This window comes from Bombus fervidus, chromosome 8, assembly GCF_041682495.2.
Source record: "Bombus fervidus isolate BK054 chromosome 8, iyBomFerv1, whole genome shotgun sequence".
Classification (NCBI taxonomy): domain Eukaryota; kingdom Metazoa; phylum Arthropoda; class Insecta; order Hymenoptera; family Apidae; genus Bombus; species Bombus fervidus.
In genome coordinates this window covers 11,269,611-11,297,149 of record NC_091524.1, presented here as the reverse complement: position 1 = coordinate 11,297,149, position 27,539 = coordinate 11,269,611, and the positions used below count along the sequence as shown (strand labels likewise).

The 27,539-nt window shown below is 37.4% G+C and overlaps 1 protein-coding gene across 3 annotated transcripts in view; it reads left to right on the top strand.

The window, feature by feature from the left end:
• The window catches only part of Alpha-man-ia (alpha-Mannosidase class I a), a 218,109-nt gene that overhangs the window by 59,397 nt on the left and 131,173 nt on the right, over positions 1–27,539 (top strand). The window contains exons 2-3 of one of the 3 annotated variants that reach the window (XM_072009291.1): positions 19,640–19,780; positions 20,416–20,842. The exons of 1 other annotated variant lie outside the window; for it this stretch is intronic. In XM_072009291.1, the coding sequence (XP_071865392.1) occupies positions 20,486–20,842 (357 nt within the window). In that variant the 5' untranslated portion in view covers positions 19,640–19,780; positions 20,416–20,485. The remainder of the gene's footprint in view (positions 1–19,639; positions 19,781–20,415; positions 20,843–27,539) is intronic. One more of the 3 variants, XM_072009292.1, reaches the window with a different exon arrangement.

Genomic DNA, 27,539 nt, shown 5'->3' with positions numbered 1-27,539 from the left:
ATAGACTTCTCAAAGGTATAGTTGTCCGAAAGCGTGAATTCTTCTGGCTTGGCGATCTTCCAATTGTTACTTCGACCTGGTTCTCTTGTATTTTAATTCTTAGGATATTAGACAGATGTTGGTTGGTAAATAATTACAAACTATATAGATGGTCTATTTTCTGATAACTTTTGCGTTCCTAAAAGTTGTTGAACTATCTCGCAAGAATTGTATATATTTAAATAGGAAGAGCTGTCGAAAATCTTTCGTTCTGTACGTCCTTTGAACGTGAAAGGAAAGTTAACTAGAAGAAATAGCTTTACAGCCATTGATACACCTCTAGTATGTTTTAAAAGAAGATATTCCAAGGAAAAGTATATATGTACAAAATATTGCTTCTTACTTTGCAAAATATTTTATATTCGGAAGTTACGCTTTTTATTTTATGAAACTTTCTCTTCCTCAATGGAATGCTTATATTATTGCGTCATTAACATTTTCTCCATGTATTTTAATATCTAAATAAGGGACGTATAAAGAATTACTCCCCCTTTTTCTCCTTTCGATAAAGTTTCAGCGCAGTTGAATATTTAATCGTCTTTTCATTCAAGAAGAATTGACTTTGGCGATCGATAATCTACGTATAGTGGCATTGTTTTGTAAAATTATTTGTCTCTGTGCTACACGTATGAAAGATGCATTTGATATAGAATTGAATTTTTAAATTGCTTCCCTATGATCTATAGGGCACGTGATTTACCATCCCTTTCCACTTGTGATCTTCCCAGTTAATCGTCTTAACCGAATAACTCGGAAAATCTAGCTTAGGTTCCCGGTATCGAACATCACAACAGAAGCTTTGGTAACAAAATTATTAAATAGTATTATAGAGAGAATTTAAAAGGCCAGCTATTTCTCTATACAAATTGTTAACCAAGTGACTCGCAAAATTGAAGCGAAGTTGGCGATATCGAACATGATACAAGCAACGTCGATAACGGAATTAATAAACCCCGAATGAAATCGTGTTTCGAGAGCAGTCTCATCGATGGGAACATGGTAGCCGCGGTTTAGACGGCATCGAGAACGAAGGAAATAATGAACTCGGTCAGAAACAGTCCGGCTGTGTCGTTCAGGCCGTGTGACAGGTTAATTTCGCTGGACGGGAAGGAATTGGAGACCAGCCGTTTTCGCTATTCCCGGAGAAACTTTGATCGAGAATTTTGCCACATGCGGTTTGCGGCCAACAGGTTGGTCAGTCACCTCGAGTCATGTAACACGGCGAATTGGAGCACGATTCGTGCCAAATTTAAATCTCGACCAAACTCCGACCGATACGTGCACACACGCTTCCTTTCAGTTCGTTCAGACCGCGAGCTTGTTCATTATTCCTTTTGGACAACAGTCCGCCGACAGAATAGTTAGCAAAATGGAAAACTCGAAACAATCGCGTGGCTCATCGAAATGCACATTCGCGTAATACAAACGCGTTTTCTATTCCTTTTTTCATTGAATTTAATGCACTTTCGCGTTCAATTTGTACGAAAATGCGACGCAATGGGATTTTATGATTTAACGCATGCTTTACGCTTGGTAAATGTTTGCGTGTCTTTTTGTTTGGTATTTGATGTTGATTCCGACTATAATTGGACGCAACTTTACAAAATAATCACGGTTTTAATAAATAACTTTTATTCCAGTTTTACTCTCGTGTTATTAAACGAAAGAATTTTTCATATAGAATTACAGCGAAAGATATTACGCGTGTCAATATTAATTCTTTGATACTTTGTTCAGATTTAAGCAACCTTTGAGTGATAACAAATTTCAATATATGAATAAGGCGTAATAGTGTTCAAGCAAAAATTACTCTAACAACATCAGGAATAATACAGCTTCACGCGAATAGAGCCTAATAGTTAATTAAAATTCTATTAGATGTGGATTTTGAAATATCAATTGAAAAGCTCGTTTAGTCGGAAAATTTTATGTCATAAATGAATCGAAAAAAAAAAAAATGAAAAAATGAAAAAAAGGAATTGAAAAAATTCCGTCGCATTTCCAGTGACTAGTTTAGTATCCCTTTCAAACTATTGCAATGGATAAGTTTTCATTACGCCATAAATGGCGCTGCAGATAATATCCAAGCCAACAAATGAACCCATAGGATTCTATTCTGATCGCTGACGCAATAAAATAAAAACAAATTCCCATATCGCTTTACAATCTACTTATATTACTTGGAGGATTGACGAAGTCCCTTTTCCTGTAAATTAGCAACTTCACTCTTCGCCACTTTTAATGACTGTTATTTCCACCGGAAAACACATTAAAGACTCATCGTGACGAGAAACGAGGCCCGGTGGAAACTCGGTTTTGCGGCAGATGTCGAGCGGAACCAAACGAAAGCCCTCACCTGTTCCATCGTGCGTTCTTCACGGGTCTTCGAGGGCGTCTCGCACGATTTCCGCCGGATGTGAATTCGTTAGACAGTCAAGAGACCGCGACGCTTTGTCAGACGCTTTGCCTGACCTCTTCGAACGAGAAGAGAATCGATGGATGGAACGATTAAATCGAGGGTCTCTTACTGCGCGTCTCACGCTTCGCTGAATCCAGTATTCGAGATCACGAGACCGTGTGATTTTAACAGGGAATAGGGTGAATCTTTGAACGCTGGAAAATGGAAATTCCAGTGGGTAAAAAAGGTATTTACCGAGACGATTTTTTAGACTCTTGAGACGTATTAGATCGTTGGTTGTCGAAAGGTAAATGCAACAGATGTGTCTTATAAGCAAGCAGAAAGGAGAAACGTTTGAAAACAGTCGAGAAAATGAATTTTTAAGAAAACAGATTCAACAAAATTAGCGGTATTCCTCGTAAACGAAATACGGAAAATAAATATTATTATATAGTTACGTAATATTGGTAAAAAGGTTTTTAAACATCGCCATAAACTTCTACACGCCGTTGTAAAGAAAAAACGAAAGGTGATAGATGTCTAACGAGCTGCAGAGTTAAGGACAGCGAAGGAAGTTTTTAGACGCGAGGAGAATACAGTTTCTATGGGAAGGCTGGTGTTCGTTACGTGTTCGAGAATTCGGACGTTTTGTCGTTCCAATTTGTTCAGGGCAGAAATTGAATGCACTAGACATCGTCTGACCATAGATGGGAAAAAGAGAAGCTTGCGATGGAAGAGGTTGTTCCTTCCGCGTAATTTAATTTGCCGACGTTCCCCCGACGATGCAAATAAAAGGAATTGTTGTTGCTTGTACCGGGATAATCCCAATTGGTGAGACTTGTACGCGCGGAATTAAGATCGATGGGAAGGGAATTGGCGAGGTTCTTCCTGTTCTATTTATTAATCATTAATGAATCGTGCTCCCGGTAATGCAGCGTTACTGCTTATACATTGGTAGATTTATGTAATATGATTAGACAAACAGGTTGCCCTAAGTGGAAAATTTAATCATAATATTTATAATAAAAATTGAACGCGTTTCAGCATTTTCCATAAAATGATTTTAACCTTCGATTAATATCATTAAGCTGTATTAAGTTAAGTTAATTATGTAAATTAAAATAATCTGCAAGAGTTCAAATTAAATTGCTATATTTTAAAGCATTTCAATTTGTATTGCGTGCTTCGCATGATACATTATGCATTAAAATTAAATATCCTAATCTAATACCCAAACTGTTACAACTCTAATAATCCATAATAATCGAACGATACCAATTGGTAATTACATATCGTAGGAAAAAGTTTATAGAGCATCCTATACAACGAAGAGAATATCAGAAAGTAAAATATTTCGAAAATTTCAAAGAAACCTCAGTCGTATGAGTATACGTGCCAAGATCTTATACGCGTCTGACCGAATACGGTCTCGCTCTACTGTTTCACCATGTAACCACAGGTATCGATTCGCACTCCTCGCTCGACGACGAGTCGCTGTTTCTACTACTATCGGACCAAAGGGAGAAGTCCTTGACTTAATCGTACGACGTAAGTTAGCGATCCCGAGTGTTGGTGACGTCGTTGTTTCGTGGTTCTCGCCTGAAAGAGCCAACCACGACACCGAGATACTCGGACCAGACATAATAAACACGCGGTATCCTGGGATTAACACGTAACCCGCATTGTCTTCGAGCAAGTCCTTCATCGTGCTTGCAAGCACGAACGAACGTACAGTTGTGGATAAAAGTTTAGAATCACTGCTCTCGAAATAAACATATTTGTGAAATATGGGAATCTTCATGAAAAAAATTAACAATTTCGAGATCATCGGTTAGCATAATCGAGTGTTGCTTTGTATTCGGTGTAGATTAGTATTACCGAGTATTACGATCTATGTTAATCTTATTAATTCTTAATCTCATTAATGCAATTTTCAATCTGATTCTCGTTTTAACGAACAAAAAGACCTTGCAATGCCTGCAAGAATACGAATCATGCGTTCCACTGAGAATTTTTTCATGTTTTGTGTAACTCGTAAGAATAAAATTGGATCGAAAGAACGTAGATTTTAATTAGTAAGTCAAATTCTAATAATAGAGAATTTTCAACTTAGATCTGCGGAAATAATTTTACGATACATTATTCATATAAGTAGTATAAATACAATAATGTAGCAGATAAAATACATTTTAATTCGTATAAACAGCGAATTAAAATAAGTTTATATAGTTGTAAATTTTTGTAGGCAGAGCGAGAAACAGAAAAGCTGGTTCGACACAACAGGTTTACCAATAAACTAAACGCTGCAATTTGTTCGAGACCGATCCCCTTATTAGAGAAACGGCAAAGAAAATTGGATTCAATAAAATGTGGTTCACCATCTGTTCGACCAAGTGTATTTCTACCTCGTCCAGATAATACAGTTATCAAATTCACATTATCGTTCAACGAAATCTCGGGCTCCAATTTTACGAAATATATTTTCAGATTCTCTCCGAGCTTTCTTCTAGTAAATTCCAATCGCATTTTGTAACATTCTAAATCTTATACTGTTTGTTAGTGGGTAAAGGAGAAAGATCAAATTTCATTTTCCAAATTCTCTCCTCCCAAATTTTATTTTTATTGAAAAGATTTTAATAACGTGTTAGAAATATCGACAGGTGTGTGAGAACTTTTTCAGATTCTAAAAGCCTAAAATCGATTTATATCGAAAGCTAAGTCTTTTTACTGTTTCAAGCTTTTAAAAATTTCAATAAATTCCGACGCACTTCGCGATATTTCTAATCGATGATATATGCTCATTCTTTAATAAGTCAAATATTTGAATTTTGAATAAAGATAAACATTCGGAGGAATGAGATCCAAAGATGATTTTGAAACAATTCGGAATAACGAAACCTTGCTATTTACTTTGCCTATAAAGTATAAAATAATCGATTGGCTAACGTCAAGTTAATCCTTCGAGTTTTATTAGGAAATTAATAAAGTAAATTTACGTAATTTCAATAATGATCTTTAAGAAATCGTTCCGTCTAATGTTAACATTTGATTTGCTATTCTGCCTGAAGAGAAACGAAATTTCATCTGAACAGGTTGACGAAGCACGAACGGATTCGAAAATTTCATTGCGCTAGACGCGAAACTTGCCCTGACAAATTGTGTAATGACTTGTTAAACCAGTTGGACGTGGCTTCGCGTGCCTCATTCGTAACCAACTGTACGCCGACAAACCGTGAAGTTTGGCTACAACTTGCTGTATCTTCGCCGACGACACGTCACGCCACAATACGCTAGACAACCAAACGATGTACCTGGTTGTTTCCATTTCCATTTCCGTCACCCGACATCGGTCCACGCTCTTGCGTAAACTTCTCCGATGAACTTTGACTACCTTCCTCTTCACACTGTTCGAAGAAAGATTGTTCCGACTATTATCCAACGTGCTGGTCATCGTTAGAAAGTACTTTTTGGAAAGATATCTTGTCACGTTCAAAATTAAATTGTATCATAACAACGATAAGAAGTGAGACAAGTCAAGTGAGACAAATCTTCGTAGTTACATGAGAATACTACCGACTGATTCAAAATTCAATATACTTAGACCTAATTAATTGTTACATAAATACTGTAACAAATACAAAGCTGTATCAATTACTTTTTCTATTCCACAGTCACTGTACGTCATTAAGATTTTCAGCCAGACAAATTAACGCTCAGCAACCCAACTCAGAGCACTACCGCTATGTATTTAACAAACGAAAAAGAAAAACTGGTTTTCCACCTGCTCGACGTCACACGACACGTAAAACGCTGGCGATTCCACCGAGGGATGTTTCACAAGGCTCGATCTCTATCGAGGCAATATATCTCGAAGGTGGAATCGTTGATAATCGAGATTCAAAGAGCGTTATAGTTGGCTTTAATGCCTGGTATTTAGATCGAGGCACGTTGTGTCCATCCTCACTGTCGATCTCGCTTCCTCCCGTTTATTCCTCTCCTTATCCATCTCCCGGGCGCTCTGTTCACATCATGCACACGTATTACGCGAACACAGCCGTGTTCCAGGTGGATGATAACCGTCGAAGACGCCTCAGGCTTCACCTTGACGTGTTCATGCTCCGGTCTTCTCGTAAACTTTCTGGTCCTCTCACACCCCCTCATCCTCCCCTTTCTTCTTCATCCTCTTCGTTACCGGCCTTAACCGCCTTTCAAACATCCAAATTCGATGGATCGCTCGTTTTCCATCGATAATTACCAATTTCTTCGTCTGCTTCGAAATTATCCGGTTATCTATGACGCGTCTTCGCGCTTCTTCTTGATTATTTGTTCGCCATACGGATGCTTTTGTAAGTTTACATGAAATTGTTTCTCTTTCTTCCTGCATATTGCTTATTCTCGTTTAGTCGCTTCTTTTGTGACTTTTTATGGTTTTGTGGAATAGCATAAAGTAAAGGAATAGCGATAAGTTTTAGTGGTATTTTGTTATGCAATATATTTGTTGTAACATGTTTCGTTGTTTTACTATGATACAGCAGACCGAGGACTTTTATGGACTTTGCGGAAAATTTGAAGGTGCAAAAATGCACAGCATTTATTCAAAGTACTCGTACGTTATAATATAGGTAGGAAAAACGAATGTCTACCTAGCTTTCGTTCTTTGAATTGTGTTGATAAAAACGTACATTTATGGACGTAAATATTAAAGAAATCAAATAAAGAAACTAAATAAATAAAAAAAAAATGAAAAATATATAAACAAGCTAAAGAAACGTAAGATGACATCTACAAAAATGAAAGTATAGTCATTGAAGAAAGAAAAGATCTACAATAAAACAGAATATTCCGCGTGGCATATTTTCGTCATTTTATTTCTATTTTCCTCCTTTCTCAATCTATTATCTTCACTCTGTCCTTGAACGTCTTGTAAAAAGTATATGAGTCTCGCTAAAAGTCTACAAACTTATATCTATCAATGTTCTCACAGTTTATGATACACTTTCTTTCTGCTTCAATGTTGAATAGATCTGTTTTAGAAGAGATAGTGCTTACTGGTTTTTTACCTTATCTTTTATCATGCCTTTCCTTATGAGTGTTTTACAGAAGATACTACTCGTTTAAGCTGTCACTTATTTTCGTGGAAGAGCTACGTTTCATTTGACCGTTATTATCTCTCCGTTGCTTTTCCGACGATTTTACGACGTCTTGTACTCCTTTTCTGTTTCTTTGTGACGTTGGGATTCTCTTTAGCAGTTTGTTTTCAGCTACGAAAGTACTTTTATTTCGTTGCACGAAGTTTCTATACGCCTCTGTGTCTTTATTCGATATATTTTATCGACGATAAAATATAAAGAAAAGAAGACTAAACCATTAGCGTATTATTCTTCGGTTAAAGGAAAAATCATCGTAACAAAACATTCCAACATAGAATTCATTCTCTACATAGTCAGATTCTCACTTCGTTTCTGACCTCTTTCTGGCCGGTTTTAAACATCCTTTTGGAGCCTTTTTCTACACTTTCTTTTTTAATCCCAATTTGAAACAAGAATCATAGACAAGTCTCGTTTTAGTAGTCCGTAGTATTTAAACGTTTAATACGATCTCAATAGCTATTGTTTGCCTTTCGTTACGCAAAGACCTCATTAAACAGCTCGTACTTGCAGAATATTTCAACGAAACGTAGTAAAATTGCATTTCATCCCTCAACTTTCATAATTCTAAAAGTACGATACTACAAAAGGGCGTTACGTTTTAGCGCCATCGTAGTTTGAAAATATTTCAACGCCAAAATTCCATTCTGTCCTCCATAATTTAAAAAGCACCGTAGAACTACATTTCAACAGCTCATACGTAAAATATTCCAACGAATTGCAACATCCTCGATAATTCCACAGCAGCAAACCTTTACCTGCCTGATCTCCTTCTTTCCAGATCCTGCGCGTTTAATTACCATTACCAAGCTCCTAACTCGTTTCTTATTCATCTCCGTCTCTCTTTTCCAACCCAGCGCCATTTCTTTGCCATCTTTACAACTCGCCATTTTCCGCTCGAACAACCCGCGATTCTTTCCATTTCCACTTCTTCCCGATAATAAAATACATTTAAACACTTTTGCTCCTCTCAGACACTTTTGTTTAGTACTCCTACCCTCGTCGACGCCTTAACCCTTTGTTGTTTCCTCGTTGATTCTTATCCCCTTTCTTCTTATGGCCCTTTCTTCATTTTCCTTATTTCTTTTCCCTTCTTTTCTTCTTTTTCCGTTGACTCGTAATTTGCCGCGGAGAAGCTGCAAGCGCCGCATCCAGCTCGATGCGCCGGTAGATACGACCTTTTGCGAGATCGGCCCGCTCCTTCTTCGGCAGTAATAAGATCAAAAAGCCCGTCACTGTTACACCGGTGGAAAGTTCCCGTCTCCGCGAGGCATGTCTCGCCCCCTCTCGCCTCGACAGGGTGGCTTCACCCAGAAAAAAATGTGTTGCTAAAGGTACATCATGTTTTCGTGCATCTCTTCTCGATTTGGTTCTTTCGTTGGATGAGATACAGACTCGGTAAATTAAAATGCACACTACTGGCCGTGAGTATTTATTAGGACGTCTACTGGTTACATTTGTCGAAAAATTTTATCAAATTTTAGTACAGTTACAATTTCCCATTGTACGATACGCGCATGATGGAAATGGTTCACGATGTGCAATAAATATTTTATTTGTATTAAATATAGAAATGATCGATGATAGTACTTTCGACTAGCGATGTAGATTCGAGTTTTTTTTTTAAATACGTTTATGGGGAATATTTATAAGTTGGGATATAGGAAGCGCGTAAAGGAAGGAAATGATTACTTTAAGTGATTAAATAAATGTTTTATATTTAAATACTTAGAGTTTTTACTAACGAAAGTCAAGGAGTAGTTCTCGAAAAAGCCACGTGAAACGCTCTCTAGAACAGATCTAGCAAGTTGCTTAATATTTTTCAGTGAAGAACTGGGTCGATCTTCTTAGTCCATCATTAGTATTCTTGCATACCTTTTCCTGAACAAGAGTTTCGACAAGTTTCTCGCTACTTCGTGATTAGACGTTCGTTGAATTGGTTTAAAAGAGGAATTTATGAACGAAGAAAAAACAAACTTCTTTCTGTAATTTATTTTACCTCGACGCTATAAAAAATACGTAGCTTAGTTAGAAATAAAAAGATTGCAAAATTGTGTAATGTTGCAATCGTGTAAAATTAATAGTATTAAAGCGATCTTTCGCAAAACATGGAATTTAAAAGTTCGTCTGAAAAGTAACGTGGAACATATTCTAGCTATTATTAAGCCCTGTATATGTTCGTTACGTAGCTCAGGAAAGCAACTCGCTAGTTCGCAACTTCGCGACGACAGTTTTGGTGAAAAGTTGCAATTTCATCGAGCAACGTCAAAGCGAAAGCCGATTAACAACAGGACTACGGTATATCAAAGGATCTTTAACGTCACGAAGTGCGTGAACGTGCTTCGCCATTCCAATACTTCTTTCATTTCGCAATACACTGTCTGCGAAACCCCTGTACGTATGCTTTGAAATTTCAACGAAATCTCTTCTGTTGTAATCGCCAACTTTCGCTTCTATAACGAATCGATACTTTTCGAAATTTTGAGAGCGTTATTTACTGATACATTCTTCTCATTATCTATTCGTACGTAGATGTCTCTTTCGAGTTATTTATTATCGTGTTTAATGCAAATGAATGTAGGTTACAACGGAGTGGAGTACCTACATTTGTTAGAAATATAATTTTTCTAAATTTATTCGGCTTTTTTGTTCCCTTTTAAGCATCTACATTTCGTCGCAGTACTGTCATATATTTTTACATTTAAAATGAAACACATAAATGTCACGTACGTTATAACGAGTACAGAGTTTAAAGAGATTTTACATTAACCGTGTGTGATCGCTACCAAACGATACCGATATTCTCTGCGTTACAATTAATCCTCGTTCATATATTCGTAGAATCATTCTCAGCCTTTCGAATCCTAAACATCGACTCGCAGCAAAACGCGACACTCCTCAGCCTCCACTTAACGAAACCGTGTAACTCCGGCGGATAACATCGCGAGTACAAGTTGAGCAAGCGTGTACAGGGCTTTAATCAGGAACAAACGCGTGCACGTCGCAACGAGTTCGGTAAAAATTCTGCTACAATTCCCCCGGAACGAGATTACGGTAATTACCTGCCACGAAGAGCAACAGTTTCATTACGGATAAGGCAGCGCGTGTATCCGGTGTCCATCGTCTCTCTCTTTCATTCGTGCGTCTCCTTCTTCTTCGCCTCTTTCTCTTGCTCTTTCTTCGGTAAGCTCCTCTATGCTTTCTTCAATGACGGAACTGTCCTTGCAGAGGCTTCGTTCGCGTGTTGCATTCCGCTGCCCTCCGGAGAAACCGCATTATCATGCGTCAGCCAGCGAACGAACGAACGCGGACCTTCGAACATTGCGCTGCTACAGATGCCGCGATGGAATTTTAATGAGATCTTATCCGACGTTCTCGGTGAATCTAATTAAGGGTCGCCGAGGCGGTGACGGGACGTTGGACGGATGGTTGCGGGAGCGTGAGAGTTTCTAGGAACACGCGAATCGAACGAGTTCGTTGGAGGGCGGTTCGAAACGCTACCAAAGTGGATTATGGTCTGTTGCCAAGGTTTGCAAGGGTTTGGAGCTGGTTGCTCCGAATTCCGATTTCGCTTTGATGATTAGGAGAGTTCGAACGCTCGATCTCTGCGCGTGGGAACGGGTCGAGAGTTAAAATAGGAATTGAGGTGAAAGAAAGATCAGTGGAATTTTTTGTTTTCGTTTTTGAAAAGGTAGCTGTATAAGATTGTAAGACAGTAAGACAGACAAACGATAAAGTTTATATAACGTGTTTGTAACACAGTTTGATAAAACGATTCTGTAAATTGGAACTTTGGCTTTTTGTCGATGACTAAATTTGTTGACTTCTTTGAATTTATAAAGAACAAGTAAATAAATTTACACTTGTCGATAGGGAATATTAATCGATTATTAATTACACCTCTGGAATGGCTTAGAGGAAAGTTTAAAAGCTTATTCTCGTAATAGTGAGAATTGTATTTAGTTACATTCAATAACACGGTAAAGGTGGTAGCAACTTTGAAAGTAAAGATGGATTACTCTATAGGAAGGAGGAGGATATAAATAATTGATAACGTCTTCGAGCTTGCATTGCTACTACGGTACGGTTAGAGTATTCGTTGCGTGATTAATTGCTTTCTAATCGCGGAGCGCTTCAAAAATAACTCGAGAAAGTTTATTCTCGGTCTCGCGAGGCAATTACTTGAAAGTAATTATCCTTCCTGCAAGAAGGCAGCTGATTGTTTCTCATCGGCCGTGGAAATCTCTGTTTCAACGAAAGTATAAATTTTAGCATAATACTATCTGATAAACGTGTCGACTGTCCTCTTGTCAAATTAGTATTCTTATTGATAGCATTATATATTCAACAATTAGGAAAGTATTTTTAGCATATAATTGTATGCCTTGACCCCTTTTCATCTGATATTTCGATGTTAATTCTCTGCTATTAACACTTCATTTCACACGACGTTCCTTTGATTTTATCTGAATAATGATCACGAAGCATAAAAAGGGGAGAAGATGAGAACGAAAGGGACGAAAAGGGTGTTCCTTATTACGCGCAGTTTCTTATTCTACGTAAAAGCGTTTAAACTCCTGCAATTTGCGATTTTAAGCGACTTATTCTTATTACTTTTCGTTCTTCGATACCGATCGAAGAGAACACGGCTCTTTCCTCCTCTGGTCGCGTTGATGCAAGCTCGTTAAGTTAACTGCATTTCCCAGGGAGAAGCGTAGAAAAGGGCATTGACTCGTTCTCGCAATTCGTTCTCGGTAATCCCGTGGGTGAAACATTCAATCCCGTTACTCGCCATGAATTTTCACTCATTTAACGTGTCCAGCAAACCGAGTTTGATAATATTTTTATGTCATATTGACCGAAATTACATCTCCCTTTTCCAAGATTTACGCGATTTACAAATTGGTAGTTATAAATTCTGTTTCGGATTTATGTTCGAATATCATATTACCGCGGAGTAGAGAATATGTTAATTAAAATTTTAATGCAACGTAAATACAGCTAAATCGAAGTATATTTTTTGAAACAGAATAGAAATACGGCGATATAATGTAATTAATATACAATTTTTACTGCAACTCTACAGAGTTTCTACCCAAATAGCGCGATTATAAACCAAAATCGCTCTTCGTAGATCCGACCATCGTCGTAACAATATTTCAGACAAGATCACAGATCGCAGTAATAAACAAGCAAGATTCGATTCTAGACTATTTCGATTAATATATTTTCCTATTTTCGACCACCTCAAACTTGCAATAAAAAAATTCTTCCTTGCTCGTGATATTGTCTAAAATAAAAAGAAAAGAGAAACCAAAAAGATGGAAAAGCAAGAATAAACGAGAAGTAATTACAAGTAACAAGAATCGGTGCACGAACGCTAGTGATGGAGGATTTAAAAATGAAGAGGAACACCAGGGAAATGGCATTTCCCTGGAAATTTTTTCGGGATTGTTGGGTGGTCGAGCACGTCCACGTACGTGTCCATTCACGACGCGAATTTGCCTGGCTTTAAAGTACTTCCACCGGTCCAATTTTCCGCAAGAATGTGACACGTAGCAATCTTGGTAACCTCGGGGCCCCGCTGCACGATTTATTGGCTACCGAGTGTACCTTCGACGATTTATCTTCTTTCCCTCTCCCGTCTCCCTCTTCTTTCGCCCTTATTTCCTTCATACAACATTCTCTTTTTGTTTTTTCTTCTTTTTTCTTTTTTCACCGACTCTCTTCATTCTCACCTTTTTTCTTTCCATTTCCCATCTTTTTATCCGACTCTTCTGTCCTTCTGTTACTCTCTTCCTTTTCTTTTTCTTCCTTCTTTTCTCCCTTTTTCTTTTTCGTTAATACCTCGTTCTTTGTCTTTCGTCGTTCTTCCCTCGCATACTTTTTTTTTCCAGATACTCTCCGGGTTTCATTTGTTTCCCCTGGTCTACACCTTTTGTTGCTTCGCACGAGCTTCCGTTTTCTTCCGCAATTACTTCCGACTTCTTCCCGAGCTCTCCAGTTTCGTTTCTTCTTTTATCTTTACTCGTGCACTCGTTTCGAATCCTTGGCAACCCTGTTTACACGCGTTTCATAATTTTCTACCGTTATTACCGCGTTTATTTTGCAAGCTCCGCTACTTTCTTCGATTCTTCGCTTTCTTCGCCAACAGCCGCGTTCTTTCTCCTCTTTTTTGTCTCCACATATTTTTGCTTCTATTGCGACTTAATTGGAAAATTCTCGATCGATTGATTTATCGTCTTCGTCGCCGAAGCGTAAAATATATGAACTGCAGATTCAGTACATTGACTTATTGGACTTGCCAGATTTTACAAGAAGTTACCCTTTCAGCGCTTAATTAATTAATTTCTATAATCACGATATTTTAGTCTACTAAAGACAAGTCTTAATAGGTGGAGTTGAATTCTTGCACAGATAAGCGCGATATAATTTATTTTTAATAGAAATGCGACAGAGATTCACGAATGAAGAAATGATATTTAACAGATTTCAAATCTACCAATCGATAAATAAAAAGTTAGACGATTTAACCAAAATGTCTCGTTCTATAAAAAATTCTAAATTGATTTATTTTGCAATTTGTAATTTTATATTTTCGTATTTGGTATTTCTTCGCAATTCTTCCCTTCCAGTTTCATTTACGAAAGTTATATCCAACAAAACTTTTTTAACGTGGAGTAACGCTAGAAATAAAATTTGACTACGTTTGATTTCAATATTACAATATTGATGCCAAGTACAGTATAAAACGTAAACGATTACTACAGAGAAGAATTAAGCGTATAGATTAAACGATCGACATTAAAATTAAGGAATTGCAAATACTGTCGAGGTTATTGGATGTATGTGAATACAAAGGAACGCGTGGATAAATTGTAAGGTAGAAAATATATATTTTGAATACTAAAGTGTAAATACAAAGTTCGGAATATAATTGAGCTGATCCAGATCCGCACGCTAGTGTCACGTAAAATTTACACTAACTACAATTCGCTTCTGAACTCCATACGCGACTTTTCAAGACTGAAGCTCTTACAACTACTTGACTTCCGGCGGAATCCGATTCTTTATCCTTGTCATCTCTCAATATCCCCACTATCCAGGCGTTTGTTAGGCGTTCTCGAACATTCGGCGAAAGGACCGTTGGGATATCGAGGGTTCATTAGGCACTTCGCTTCGGCGACATACATTGTGGCCGAGTGCCGCCACATCTTTATTTCCGTCCGGTTCCGAAGCGCGGCCTGGTCCCCGATGCGGACTGAGATGATGTTACACTAGCAGTGTTACCCTATGACTGAAGAATCCTGAAGCCAACGTCGCCTATCTGCTGTTTATGGTTTGCCTTCGACGCATTCTTTTGCCTATGCGCTGTCGATGGCTTCAGTGCTTGAGAAAACTAAAGACCAGATGTAGAGTTTCCTTAGAAGTGTTGACCACTTCAACAAATACAATAGAATAGAACAGAATAGAATACGAAACAATGGAACTATTTAACTAAAACACCGATCCTCACTTACAACAACTTAGATATCCATTTCGACCCCCTCGAAAACCTAACCTCAACCTGACGTATGCTATGAAAGCGTATCAACCTACTCCAATCCGATTCCAGTAACCCATCGTGGTAACCATCGCTTGGAATTCAATTCACCGACCTGGTGTCCCAGAATTCAATACCCGTGGACTCGCAGCCACGATATTTCGTGCTATCGACAGTAGTCGACTTATCGAGGCTAATTAGATCTCTGAATAATTAAACGTAGAGATTTCTGAGACGATGGCACGTGCAAACTGATACGTTCTAAGCGTTTGCGCTGTCTGCAGGAATACGTCTTCGATTAGAATTCTATAAACGTAGAACGTTTAATTGACAAGTTTTAATAGTGTATGCATTATGAAAAGGAAGATGTTCTAGGAATTTAGAAATTTAAATTGTTGTCAGATGTTGTTACTTGGATTTCAAACAGCGAAGGTTTAATCAAAATAGAAATCGCTTTCTGCGCTTCAGATTGATATGTAAATATTTTATTACCATCGAATAATTATTTACCAGTACAAACGAAAGAAACTAATTGTGTAACAATCATCGGTGAGTTTCGTTATTAAAAGAATCCTCGTTTTGGGGTTACTTTTACCTAATGATAAAAGTAATCTTTTGACAAATCATGCGGGATTTTTACGCATGATTATGATCACGTTCATTCTTATAAATCATTCAACGATTGTAAAATATTTACATATCGAAAATGTGGAGCACAGAGAGAAAATAATTTTCATATTATTTAAACTATTAGTCTTTCGAATCTACACATTGAGATCGTGAAATAACTAATAAGCTTTTGAAACACTTACGCCCGGATATTACAACAAAGATATGTTCGATGTCCGATATGTTCCATTTATTCCGATCCTAATAATAATTGGTCCACAATGTGGAAAACATTTTAAGGAGTATAAATCCGCGAATGTAAATCCGAGAATTAACGAAGGCGGCGACTAGATCCTATGCATAGTTGAGTGGCACGAAATCTACTGCTAGAAACGAAATACTAGGCGATTAACCCCAGGCGGCAATTACTAATTATTACGGGTTCCGCCAGGGTAGCCTCGCGATAAGATATCAAAGGGCAGATGCAATTTACGTTTCCCGCGATTTTGCTTCTGTTTTCGTTCGTTCGCCGTGCATTTCATACCGCCTGCAGGGAAACGAAGGGGAACGAAGATTCCCAGCTGCTGTCTGTTGCTTTAATCGAGGTATCACCGCGATTAACGTGTAATTGTGGATCTGGATAAGACGAGGAACGTCGTTGATTCATCTTGAAAGGAATTCTCTAACGTTTAATCATTTTTGTTACATAAACTGCTTCGCGAATGTTTCAAAATCTGATCCTTTTGATAGGTGAACATCTTTTACGACAGCAAACTGGTTCCATTCTAATGTTCTAGAATGTATTTATATTTTATTAAATAAGTCCAGTGTCGGATTTACTACGCGTTCGTCTATTCGCGAATTCCTTATGGTGAGAGACCGAACGAACGATTTGCTTCAGTGCAAGTTATTCATAAATAATTCCATAATCCTTAAAGACTCTGGTGTCTGAACGAGCCACGCGTTGCCGGTTTATCTGCAGACCCATAAAACCTTGATCCACTGCAACGATTAAATAATTAATTATAATATATTGCAAGAATGATAATGCCTGTATCTCGATAAATAATAAATCGGTAAATCTCCGAAACAGTAAGGCTGGAAGTCTTCAAAGAACCAAAAAAAATGATAATACAAATATTAAAATTCTTTTAAATCACACTATCGCATTTTGTACACAACCGCGTCCTAATTATCTACTTTCCTAATATTTTAACGAATGATAAATCAACGAATCTCCACAAGACCAGATAAAAGTAATCGTAGCTTTTTAAATCACCTTGTCATGTATTCAACGTATGGATAACATCGCGACCCTGCGAGACAAATTTCCAAAATTGAACTACTTTTCTCGCGTTATAACAAATTATACGACAACGAATGTTCAACAATCACAAGAGACAGAATAAAAATTATACAAATGTCACGGCTTTTTAAATCATCCTGTCGCATATTCGTCGTGTATCATCGACTTCATAAAAGGCAAATTTCCAAAATTTAACATTCTGTAGAAGGGGAGAATCGCCAGCGGAGCCGGGTACTGGACACACGGAGTATCGAAGAGCGCCGTGGTTCGTCCCGGGCCGCAAAAAGGAAAGAAAACCGGGGATCTGCAGGTGTAACGCCCGCAGCGACCGGGTGATAAAATGCGCGCGGACTCTCGATGCGAGGAGGGCCGGTGAAACCTCTCGCGATGCCCCGGGCTCGATAAAAAATGCAGTGATCACGTTTCGGCAGAGACTTTGGAATCTCCAATCTGCTTGTGTGCCTCTCTGATTCGCACATCGCGTCCATCCTCTATCTTTTTCTTCGTTCTATTCTTCGATCGATCGAAAGGCAATCGTTTCTTCAATGGTTTCTCGATGCACGACACAATTGCAGTGCTAAAGAAAGAATTGGACAAGCAGATGTTTCTGTTTTTGTTTTTGTTAAATGGATATCCGAACCATTTGCAGCAGTTTTCTATAGTGATTGGAAAAAGTATTTGCCCAGACCAATATTTTTCAGTGTAGCATTTTTTTTTTTTTTTTTTTTCTTTATCAGGATCTACCTTTTGGTTTCGTAATATCGAATTTTTGTAGTCGTGTGAAAGTTTCATTAAATGATACAGTTTAACCTAGCTGGCTGTAATTGATTACTATACAAATACTGTGACTATTAAGCTGGATGTCCAAGTGTAAATAATTGTTAAAAGTTTATTACTTGTTTAATAAAGAATTCTTTCAATATCAACGATTACCAACTAAATGATCTTTCATTTTTATCTATTCGATGCTTCATACGCTTCTTCGTCTGTTATTTGCTATTTTCACTGAATTTACAAGTTTAGAACCTCTGACTGTTAATTTGTTTCATACTATTAGGAACGTGATACTTGTCGATTCTTCTAAAATTCCCAGCAAATCTCTTTTTCAACTCGACACGTGTTCCGAATTTACGTATCGTTTAAATATTTAACAATTTCAAACTTATAAGCTTAATAAAGACATAGTAGTTCGTCGAATTATCAATCCGTTAGCAATAAATTACATCATGGTATCTACATTTGCAAGGAAACCAATGTATAATTAAAATTGATTGATATTCGGTAATTTCTAATCCCATAATTATACAAGTTTCTGATTAATTTATATAATAATTTCATAAAAATCCCCAGTTGCTTTTACCCGTATTTCCAGTTAAATTCTGATCGCGTATGACGACGAAACAGCGTATGGATATGGCAGCGAAAAGGCAAACGTGTGGAGGGAAAGCAAGGATATGTAGGCGCTATTGTTCTTAATTAAAAGTTTAATTGATAACGAGGGCTGATTTGTTAATTTGAAAATGCGATTATCGGCCGTTGCTAATCGAGATCACGGTGTCATTGAAACTGCACGTAACGTGAAGTGCGTTTAATGCATATTGAAATGAAAATGCGTTTCATTGATGGTTGAGCAATTACGCTTTCGCGTCACTTAACAATTGCCATTGTTTTTAAATATCTCAGTACTTCTCCCTATTTAAATTCCTGTTCGAGCACACTCCATTTCGTTTCGCGTTTGATTTTCGTCGAAATAAATTAAAATTCATAACGAGGCTTACTTTATTTCTCCCCCCAAAAACAAGAACATCGCTTTGGAGCAGATTTTGCGTATTTTGATCTGTTCTGAAGTTAGGAATTTCTTTATTGAGCATTTGAAACTTCCATGGAGGCTCATTTACGTTGACGTTAGAATAATTTCGTAATTACAGATGTTTTTTCATATCGGTGTTTTTATAGAAGTCGTTTGCTGAATTTAGAATAAATAACAATTACTATTGCAATTTTTCTCGAATTAAAGAATGTCTATTTACGAATACTGGTCACGAATTTATAGCATTGTTAACTTGGTAACAAAATTGGTATTAATGGAAAGCACAATGACAGAGCAAGAGGTGAAAGACAAACATCGAACACTATAGAGAAAACTGTTCTTAATCTACAGAAAAAAGGAAACAATGAACCATTATACATTGTTTCTTATTTCACCTGCTTTCGTCGATTATAAATGTTCCAGGACATTATAATCCAAAACTTTTGGGTTACAATACGCCTGTCAATAATGTAAAAATTCTGAAAGGCACACACACGAAGCTGTACCCTCTTTAAAATTAAAATAAATAGAATTCCACTATAATAAACAAAATTCCATTACGATAAATACAAATGTAAATAATAGGAAAGCCAAAAAATAAAACATAAACCTTGCGGCAAAGATCGATGTTTTACGAAATCTTTCATTTAACGCGACGACATACTACGAATTGCGATAATACCGAGTCGAACTCAAAGGAAACGACGAGCAATCGATAGAAAAAAAATGATCCATTTCTCTGATAGTCCATGTTTCTTCGTTGAACACAGTGAATTTCTCTTCGCAGCTGTCGAGAATTTCGAGTCGATGAGATCGAAGCAGCGGGACGCGAGCTGAAAACGCGCGGCTGCCGTCGTTGAAGGCTACTTAAAACGACCATTGAGCATTCGTCAGGGTGCTCGAATTACCCACAACAGGTGGCTCGCAAGTAAGTGCCTCCGGTGTGTTCGCACTCTCGCCTGATTTCTCGTTATTCACCCCCATTTTCGATTTGAAAACCAATCGTCGATTATATCGACGAAAACGTCGCGTTTCCTACGTTAAAGTTTCCAATGATCGCAGAAATTGCGCGATCGCGACGTTACAATTTAATTCGCTTCTGTTTCGTATACGGACAATTTTCATTCGATATTATGATATTTTTAAGACGTTTGTTTCTCCTCAAAGTAGATTTTTTCGTTCAATGGTCGATTTGAGAAGTGAAAGTTCAACGTTTACAAGCGTCCGCTTAAAGTTTTCGCATTTAATAGTTCGTCAATTTTATATTTTTAACTATTGCCACGTATTTTCTAAACTTCGATTCGTATAAAACAGTCTTACGAATATTCTGATTATTCGTCACGATCACTGACAAGGTCTTCTAATGTTCACGCTATAAACCTATATTTGATAGGGGGAGCTTGCCAGAATTACAACCAGCTGTAATTTAAAAACATTTTAACCAATAATTTTATAACGCTTGAAAGTCGCTTTAAAAATATCCCCCTCAAAAAAAAAAAAGAAAAAACCTGAAATAAGAGAGGATAGATCACTTTTTAGCGAGATGTAATATTGTACACACAGCTCCGCCAATACGAGCGCAACATCTGCAACTCCGGGCGGCTTGTGGGAGTGCAGCAAGTGCCTGGACGAGATGAGGCTGATGCAGAGGCTGGCGATCAGCGGACTCCTGTCCGTGATACTGATCGTCCTTCTGACCGGTACGTTCGTCACGCGTCGCGACTTGGCGAACGTCGTCGAACGTGGTGTGGCGCCGGAAGAGCGAAACGAACAGCAAGTAAATCCAGCCTGGGTACAGAGCAACGTGGTCCCGGGCCAGGACGAGCCGAAACCCGAAGATAAGGATCGACGACCGGACTTCAAGCATAGACAGGTCGAGCCATCCGCGGTTGGACCCCCGCCGATTTCTGTACCCGGACCCTACGTCATTAGACCGCCTAATCCACCTCTGGATGACGTGACTAATCAGCGCCGCGAGAAGATCAAAGAGGTAAGCGATTCAACCGTGTTTCCCTCTGTTTCTCTCTCGCCCTCTGGTATCTCCTCTTGACGTACTCTGTTTCCGCATCGTATAACAGATAGCAATCGCCAGTTTCGCGATGATAATTACTGCTATGCCTTCGAATTGCCTACGTGCTTTGATACGATGGAGTAAGAGGTTTTATAGATGTTTTTTGGAATTTTTATTTCCGAGAGAAATCGAGAGGTCTGTCGGGAGTAATTTTTATTTCGAGAGCTGCTTACGAATGAGGAGCGCGGCTTCTTTAGGCGTTCAGTGTGTGTTTGGGTTTAACTAACGATGTAATACGATCAGGTAAGAAGTATTATATATAATTTTTTGAAGAGAAATCGAGAGATCTGCATCGAAGTTCGTTGCTTCTGGACGTGGACTGTGATCCCCGAAGGTTTCAGCGTGAGTTTGAGTTCGATCAACGATAGAGCGCGATGGGATAAAAGGTTTTGTAGGGTCTTTTCGCGAAAAGAAATTCAGTGACCTTCCAGGAGTAATTCGATTCCGAGAGTTAGAACGAGTAACGGTCTTTTTGTGAATAGGTTTCAGCGTGAGTTTGAGCTTAATTAACGTTTCAAACGAGATCAGTCTTAAACATTTTGATAATTTTCCGAGGATTGTTCAAGTTTACCTAAGCTCTCTTAAGTGTGCTAATATTTATGAACAGTGTATACGCGATCTCAAACTCACCGAAGAGTCACCCACATTAGACATCAGCTTTTGCAAGTTAGCGAGGTAAGAGATTACAGAATTAAGTTTTCATTGAAATTGCCATTTCCAAGTCGCATTACCATCAGACACATTGCAAGTAGGTAGCGTGGTAAAGCGCCCTACATACCACGAAGCATCGTTAACGAGTGTAAAAGAGAGAGGAGGTAAGTCAGAAGGAGGCGGCAACTTTCTCCTCGTTGAATCCCTGTGTACGAGTAATTGGATAAAGGTGAGTAATGTCGGTCTACGTCTTCTGCTCGTAATACACGTAATTTTTGGAACGATACCAGGACCCGGTATAACTGAAATTATCCGTCATTTCGTGATGCAGTAATTGAAGCCCTGCCTCGGCCTCAAAACGTTCATTTCGGATGCTGGCAGTGATTTAACGATTACTTAATTTCCCTGTGGCCCGAGTTTTTACATCGTGCGATGCTTCCGCCTCCGTTTAAGGGGAGAAACCGGCAATTCGTCGTTCAAACAGAAAACGTCGTTCGTTACCGTTCGATACAGTATAATTCCGAACACGTGGTTTCGCGATCAGAGTTCCGGTGGAAATAGACGAGATATCGGCCTGTCGAACGTGCTCGTTTAAAACAATTTACTTCCATCGAATGAGCGTTTGCGTTACGATTAAAGAGAATTTTTATCAGCAACGTGCAATTTCTTGATTCGAGTGTTCATTCTCGTTACGTTTCACGGTGCGGTATGTGGTTAACCAAAATTGAAATAATCGTCGTTCTATTTTGTTTTTATTGTTCGACGATATGGTCGATCTGTATGCAGGTACATAATAAAAGTACAAAATAAAATTCATAAATGTAAAACATAGTTCCCTTTAAAATCGATCGTGGATTCGTAAAAATCCTTTGTACATCAAAATCTAATCGCTTTAAAGTTAGTCCACTCGTTCGTTATATATTCTTGTTCCTTGATTCTTGTTAAATAGTGTTCGTTATACCTTGAATATGAAACATTTGACCAAAGATACGCACGATTTTAATTTTCAATTTAAAAATTTCCATCTTTCCTCGAACAGCGATCTAAAAGTAACGGTTCAAACCGTCTTGTACTTTTGATCGTTCCGCGTCAAGAAGATATTTTATTACGTCGTTATATCATCTTTTTCTGCTATAAACCGGATGTTCTTTACTTTTTTTTTTTTTTTTTTTAGTACAATTCATTCGTAATCGCGGAGTAGAGAAAATACCAACAAAAATTTGATAAAGAAACTTTTACCCACCTCGGACCCTTTCGTATCGGGTTGCAAGATTTTCAAGATCGAGTTTCAATCTTTGTCCCGAATTCTCATGAATCGGAGCAGATGTAATTTTAATAAAATTTGATAAATATTAAATGGTAAAATTTGGCGATGCAAATATTTGCACAATACACCTAATAGTAGTAATTGCGAAATATTAAGAATTTTCAGAATTCCCATGAATATCACTAGTAATCCTTACAGTTAATGCTACGTTAAACACCGAATATTCTCTCCTTTTGCATCCTAAACTCGAGTATTCGGTCCCTTCTCACGTTTCTAACACTGGAAACTCAGTCACTAGCTATGAATATTCATATGAAATTATTGATTCATACCTGTTCTCACAGTACGGAATAAACATCGGAATTTAAACATCGTGCACGATGTAAAGTTATTCCAAACTTAAATTTATTCAAATAAAATTTTGTTTTTTATTTCGAATTGAATATGTTTCGTATGCGTCATCGTGAAACTCGTAGCATCTTGACAGTTCTATAAACTTACATTTATTTATTTCTGTTTGCAAAAATCTACATATATGACACATTATATTTATATTATATTACATTATTTTACGTTCAGGGCAATCCTATAACGACGAGCGTAAATATGTCAAATTCAGCTCAGTTTAATTTATTCTTATCGCTGGAAATAAAAATTTCAAGCATTTCTATGTTTATGTTTTAAAATACGAGCAATGTATTTTTGAATATTATATTATAGAAAAAGAAATAGAAATTATAAAATTCAAGATATAGAAAGTTCTCGTCTTTAATCGTTATACATTTATGGAAAGTTTAAAGATGCAGAAACTTATGCGCATAACACGAATACAAAAGCATGAAACATGCAAATATGTAAATAATTGAATAAGTGAAACGAATTTCTACCAAGGTCCGATTTCTTCAATTATGTTCATCAAGACATAAATTTCCATGAACGTTTGAATGTCTAAAATTCGAAAGCTCTAAAATGGAAATTCTCGCGACAAAATCAGAAGGAAAGCGCGAACATCATCTTCAGATCGTTCTTTGCAAACTCGAAATGCATAATCGGTGGCTTCTGCGGATCGAAATAGCGCGTAAAATTGGAACGGTCGTGAAATTACGTTTGACTAATCCACTATCTCGGTCGATCTTTCGTGTCATTTTCTCAGCTGTCTCGTTTCACCCTCGTGTTCTCATTTTCTACGCGGCCAAACTGCTCGTATTGGCCAGACACCGCGGGACAAAGGATTCATCGATTTCCCTTTGCGATTCTCTTTAATTTCCGCCCTTTTTGCCGCGTCGTCGAGGGACTTGAAGCGAAACCGCAGCAGCCGACGTGGAAATCACCGAATTTTTCCATCATGTTCGTTCAACGTCTGCACGAAATCATCGAAATCTCTTGCCGGATTGAGCTTGGTTCTCACCTTCATTGAATTTAAAACAAACGCAGAAACGAAATGATACTTTTATGTAGCTTCTTGGACTGTTCGGCTCGGTAAGAAGGAATTCATGTTGAGATAAAAAGTGAAATAATTAGAAATCATATCGGTCGTCTCTATAAATTGAGAAGCAGAAAAATGTAAGAATGTAACAAATGTCGTTTTTTAAGATTTGTTTTGAGACTTGCAATTTTTTAATATAAATTTGTCGCAATAACCGAGCTTAGTAAATCAAGGAAGCAAGTGATTTTGAAAGAAATTCAACGCTATAGTCGTATTTATTCTAAATAATACAAATCACATATTAGATTTAATGAAATTCGTCAATGATTTTATAACTTGTAGCAAGTAAGCAAATACGTCATACTTTTAAATAGAATTTTTTAAACAAATTTATAGCTGTACGAATTTTTTTGCCCAAACATAACCAGCCAATTTTAACATGTTTATTGGTACAAAACCATCGTGAAGTGAAAGATCAAATTTAGAAACGCGGATTTAGTTAACGAAGATTGACATCGTAAAGTAGGAGATATTTAATAAATGGACGTATCTAGAATTTCGTAGGATATCTTCGAAAAATGAGGTACGTGTTCGTACGTATTCATTTTTGTCGCATTCTATTTTCTAGATCGATTTCTTCATATATTTTTAATAGTTAATTCAATCGTGTTATAAATTACGACTTGTAACGTGCTGTCATTCGTAGCTGTGAACATTACAAAAAATAAAATCATTGCAATTCACTTTATCCATAATTCTCAAATCAATATACGTCTTATCGAAAGTAACTCAACCATTCGAACACTTTAAAACTATACCAAGAAAAAAAATAAAAAAATAAAAAAATAAAAGTATCGAATAAGAAAGAAATCGGCAAAATTACGTAACAAGTTTCAAGGTGAAGCTGCAACAGAATACGAGGGAGGATGTCAAAATTGATCGGATTAGAGAAGTCGGATGTATAACGACTTGCCGCGTGTAATTAATTTAGCAAAGAGCAGTAAACTGGATATTCGCGATAATTCCGTTCGCGGAGCAAGATCCGTGCGATAATGAGTCAATCACATCAAGGCCGTTTGGAACATTGCCGGAGCGATTATCCCTTTGAAAGCTCGTCCGTCTTTCTACTTCCCACCCCTTGCCCTCTTTTCCCCCATAGTTGTCCCTATCTGTCTTGTTCCCTTGTCTGTATGCGCAGCTCGGTTCCCGTGTATCTGTGCACAGGTTCTGTTCCTATAAATCTATTTCGACCGGCTGATTATCATTGTTCGCATTAATCCCTTCTGGACGATAGATTTGTCTGAAATTCTGCCCTCTAATTGAAAGCCATGCATAGGAACCGCTAGATATCGGCGGTCTTCGTGCTTAATACGCTTCAATCGATGGAATGTGGCTAAATTATACATGCGATCGCTTCGGATGATCGTCGATGATTTTGAGGGAAAGCCGGGAAATTGGCAGTCTTCTTTCGCGGATTTTACGTGGCAAATAAGATCGGCGGCCTGCCATTTGTACTTTCGATCGGTAATTTAAAGAAATTTTTCGTCTTTTTTGTATTTAAACCTTGCTTTGTTTAAAAAAAGGAGGAAAGAACACTACGATGTCTCGTAGCAATAGAAAAGTATTGGACGATATCGTGGAAACTTGAAGAAGAATATTCAAGAATTCCGGGGGATTTTTCTAAGACGCACAAATGTAAAAAGGGAAAATTGACGGGCTTGAACGGTACAGTATGCAGACGACGAGACGATAGTAAAAATAAAATTTCCAACGGAGGGTTAGGTTGCGGTTAATCCTTTGGAATAGGACCGGTGGCATGCACATAGAAAATTTCATGGTCTCTGTGGTTTTTGAAGATTTTGGGCAAAAGGAGATAAAGCAACAGCCTTTCGGAAGATATCATAATGTATGGAAAGCAAGATTAATTAGAGCGTTATCGTTTAATTACTACTAATGTCAATAGACACAGAGATTTGCGAAGAAAAAAAACGGAAATCTCGTGAAACGTGAAAATAGCTGCTTTCAGTGACTGATATCAAGATTTTAATCGACTTTGAAATGCAGGAATTACATATTGATATCGACTCTATTTGCACTTTTAAACACAGCGAGATGAGTGAAATATCGTTTTGTATTACCTGTTTTATCATTGCTTTATGTACCATGCGAATAATTACAGTTTTCCGTTTGTTCTGTACTTTTCTTTCTACAAAATAGATATTTGAATTTGCGCGTGAACGCGTGTAATTATATGTGAAAGTTCAGAGAAACTTGCATTTCAATATCAAATTCTCCAACAATTTCGTCTTTTATGGGTATTCTATTTATATAATTCGATGCTATTTTTAAATCGATCTAAGAGTTTACCTGTCATGGTGGAAAATAGCAACGGTAAAATTCGGAAAGGAGTCCACCCACAGACGAAGACAGAATCTTAATTATCGAAGAATCGTCGTAATTAAGTAAATAAATGAGTTCGTAACATTACGCTAAATGAAGTAAACCGAAGTAGAAATGTCTGTTTAATGGGCGTACAGAGCGAGGAGGGGGATATCAAAAGAAAGTTCCATTAAAAAGTACGCGAAAGTAATTTACACGAATGGAAAGGTTGAAGGGTGACGCGGCAAAAATAGAGTTGAACGAACGAATATCGTTGAAAGTGTCAATTGAGTGTACTGATGCGTTTTCCCTATGATGCATCGGAATACCAATCGACAAATCTTGCTTTCTTGATTTAGAATTTAATCGACTTCCATCCGATCCTCTATATCCAGTCGATTCTGGGTTTATCAAAAAACGATCAACCTGCGCTATTATCCAGTTTATCGGGTCGATTTATTGAACTCGGTTACTTCTCGTATCCGTAGGATATTTTTTAAAGGGTACTTTATCTTTCTTCAAACGGTACATTGAATTTCAACTGCTTTGAACTAAAGCTTATAACCTACCACTTATCGATTCACAAATACTAATCAGAATCGATGTATACAAATACCCTAAAGGTTATTAACAAATTTTTGATTACATTTTTTTATATACAGAGTAGCGGACAGAAGAAGGTTTATAAAATATTAGATATAAACATGTAAAAAGGCACGATTTTACGAAAGTTAGTTTAGAGTTATATCTAATAAGAGCAACGTATAAATAAAACATATACCATAGAATATATGACTTTTACCAATGTATGAATAATTTTTAGTATAAAATTACTAAAATTCCTAGTGTATCAAATGAAAACTTTCTTTTACCCGCCACTGTATACAACAAAA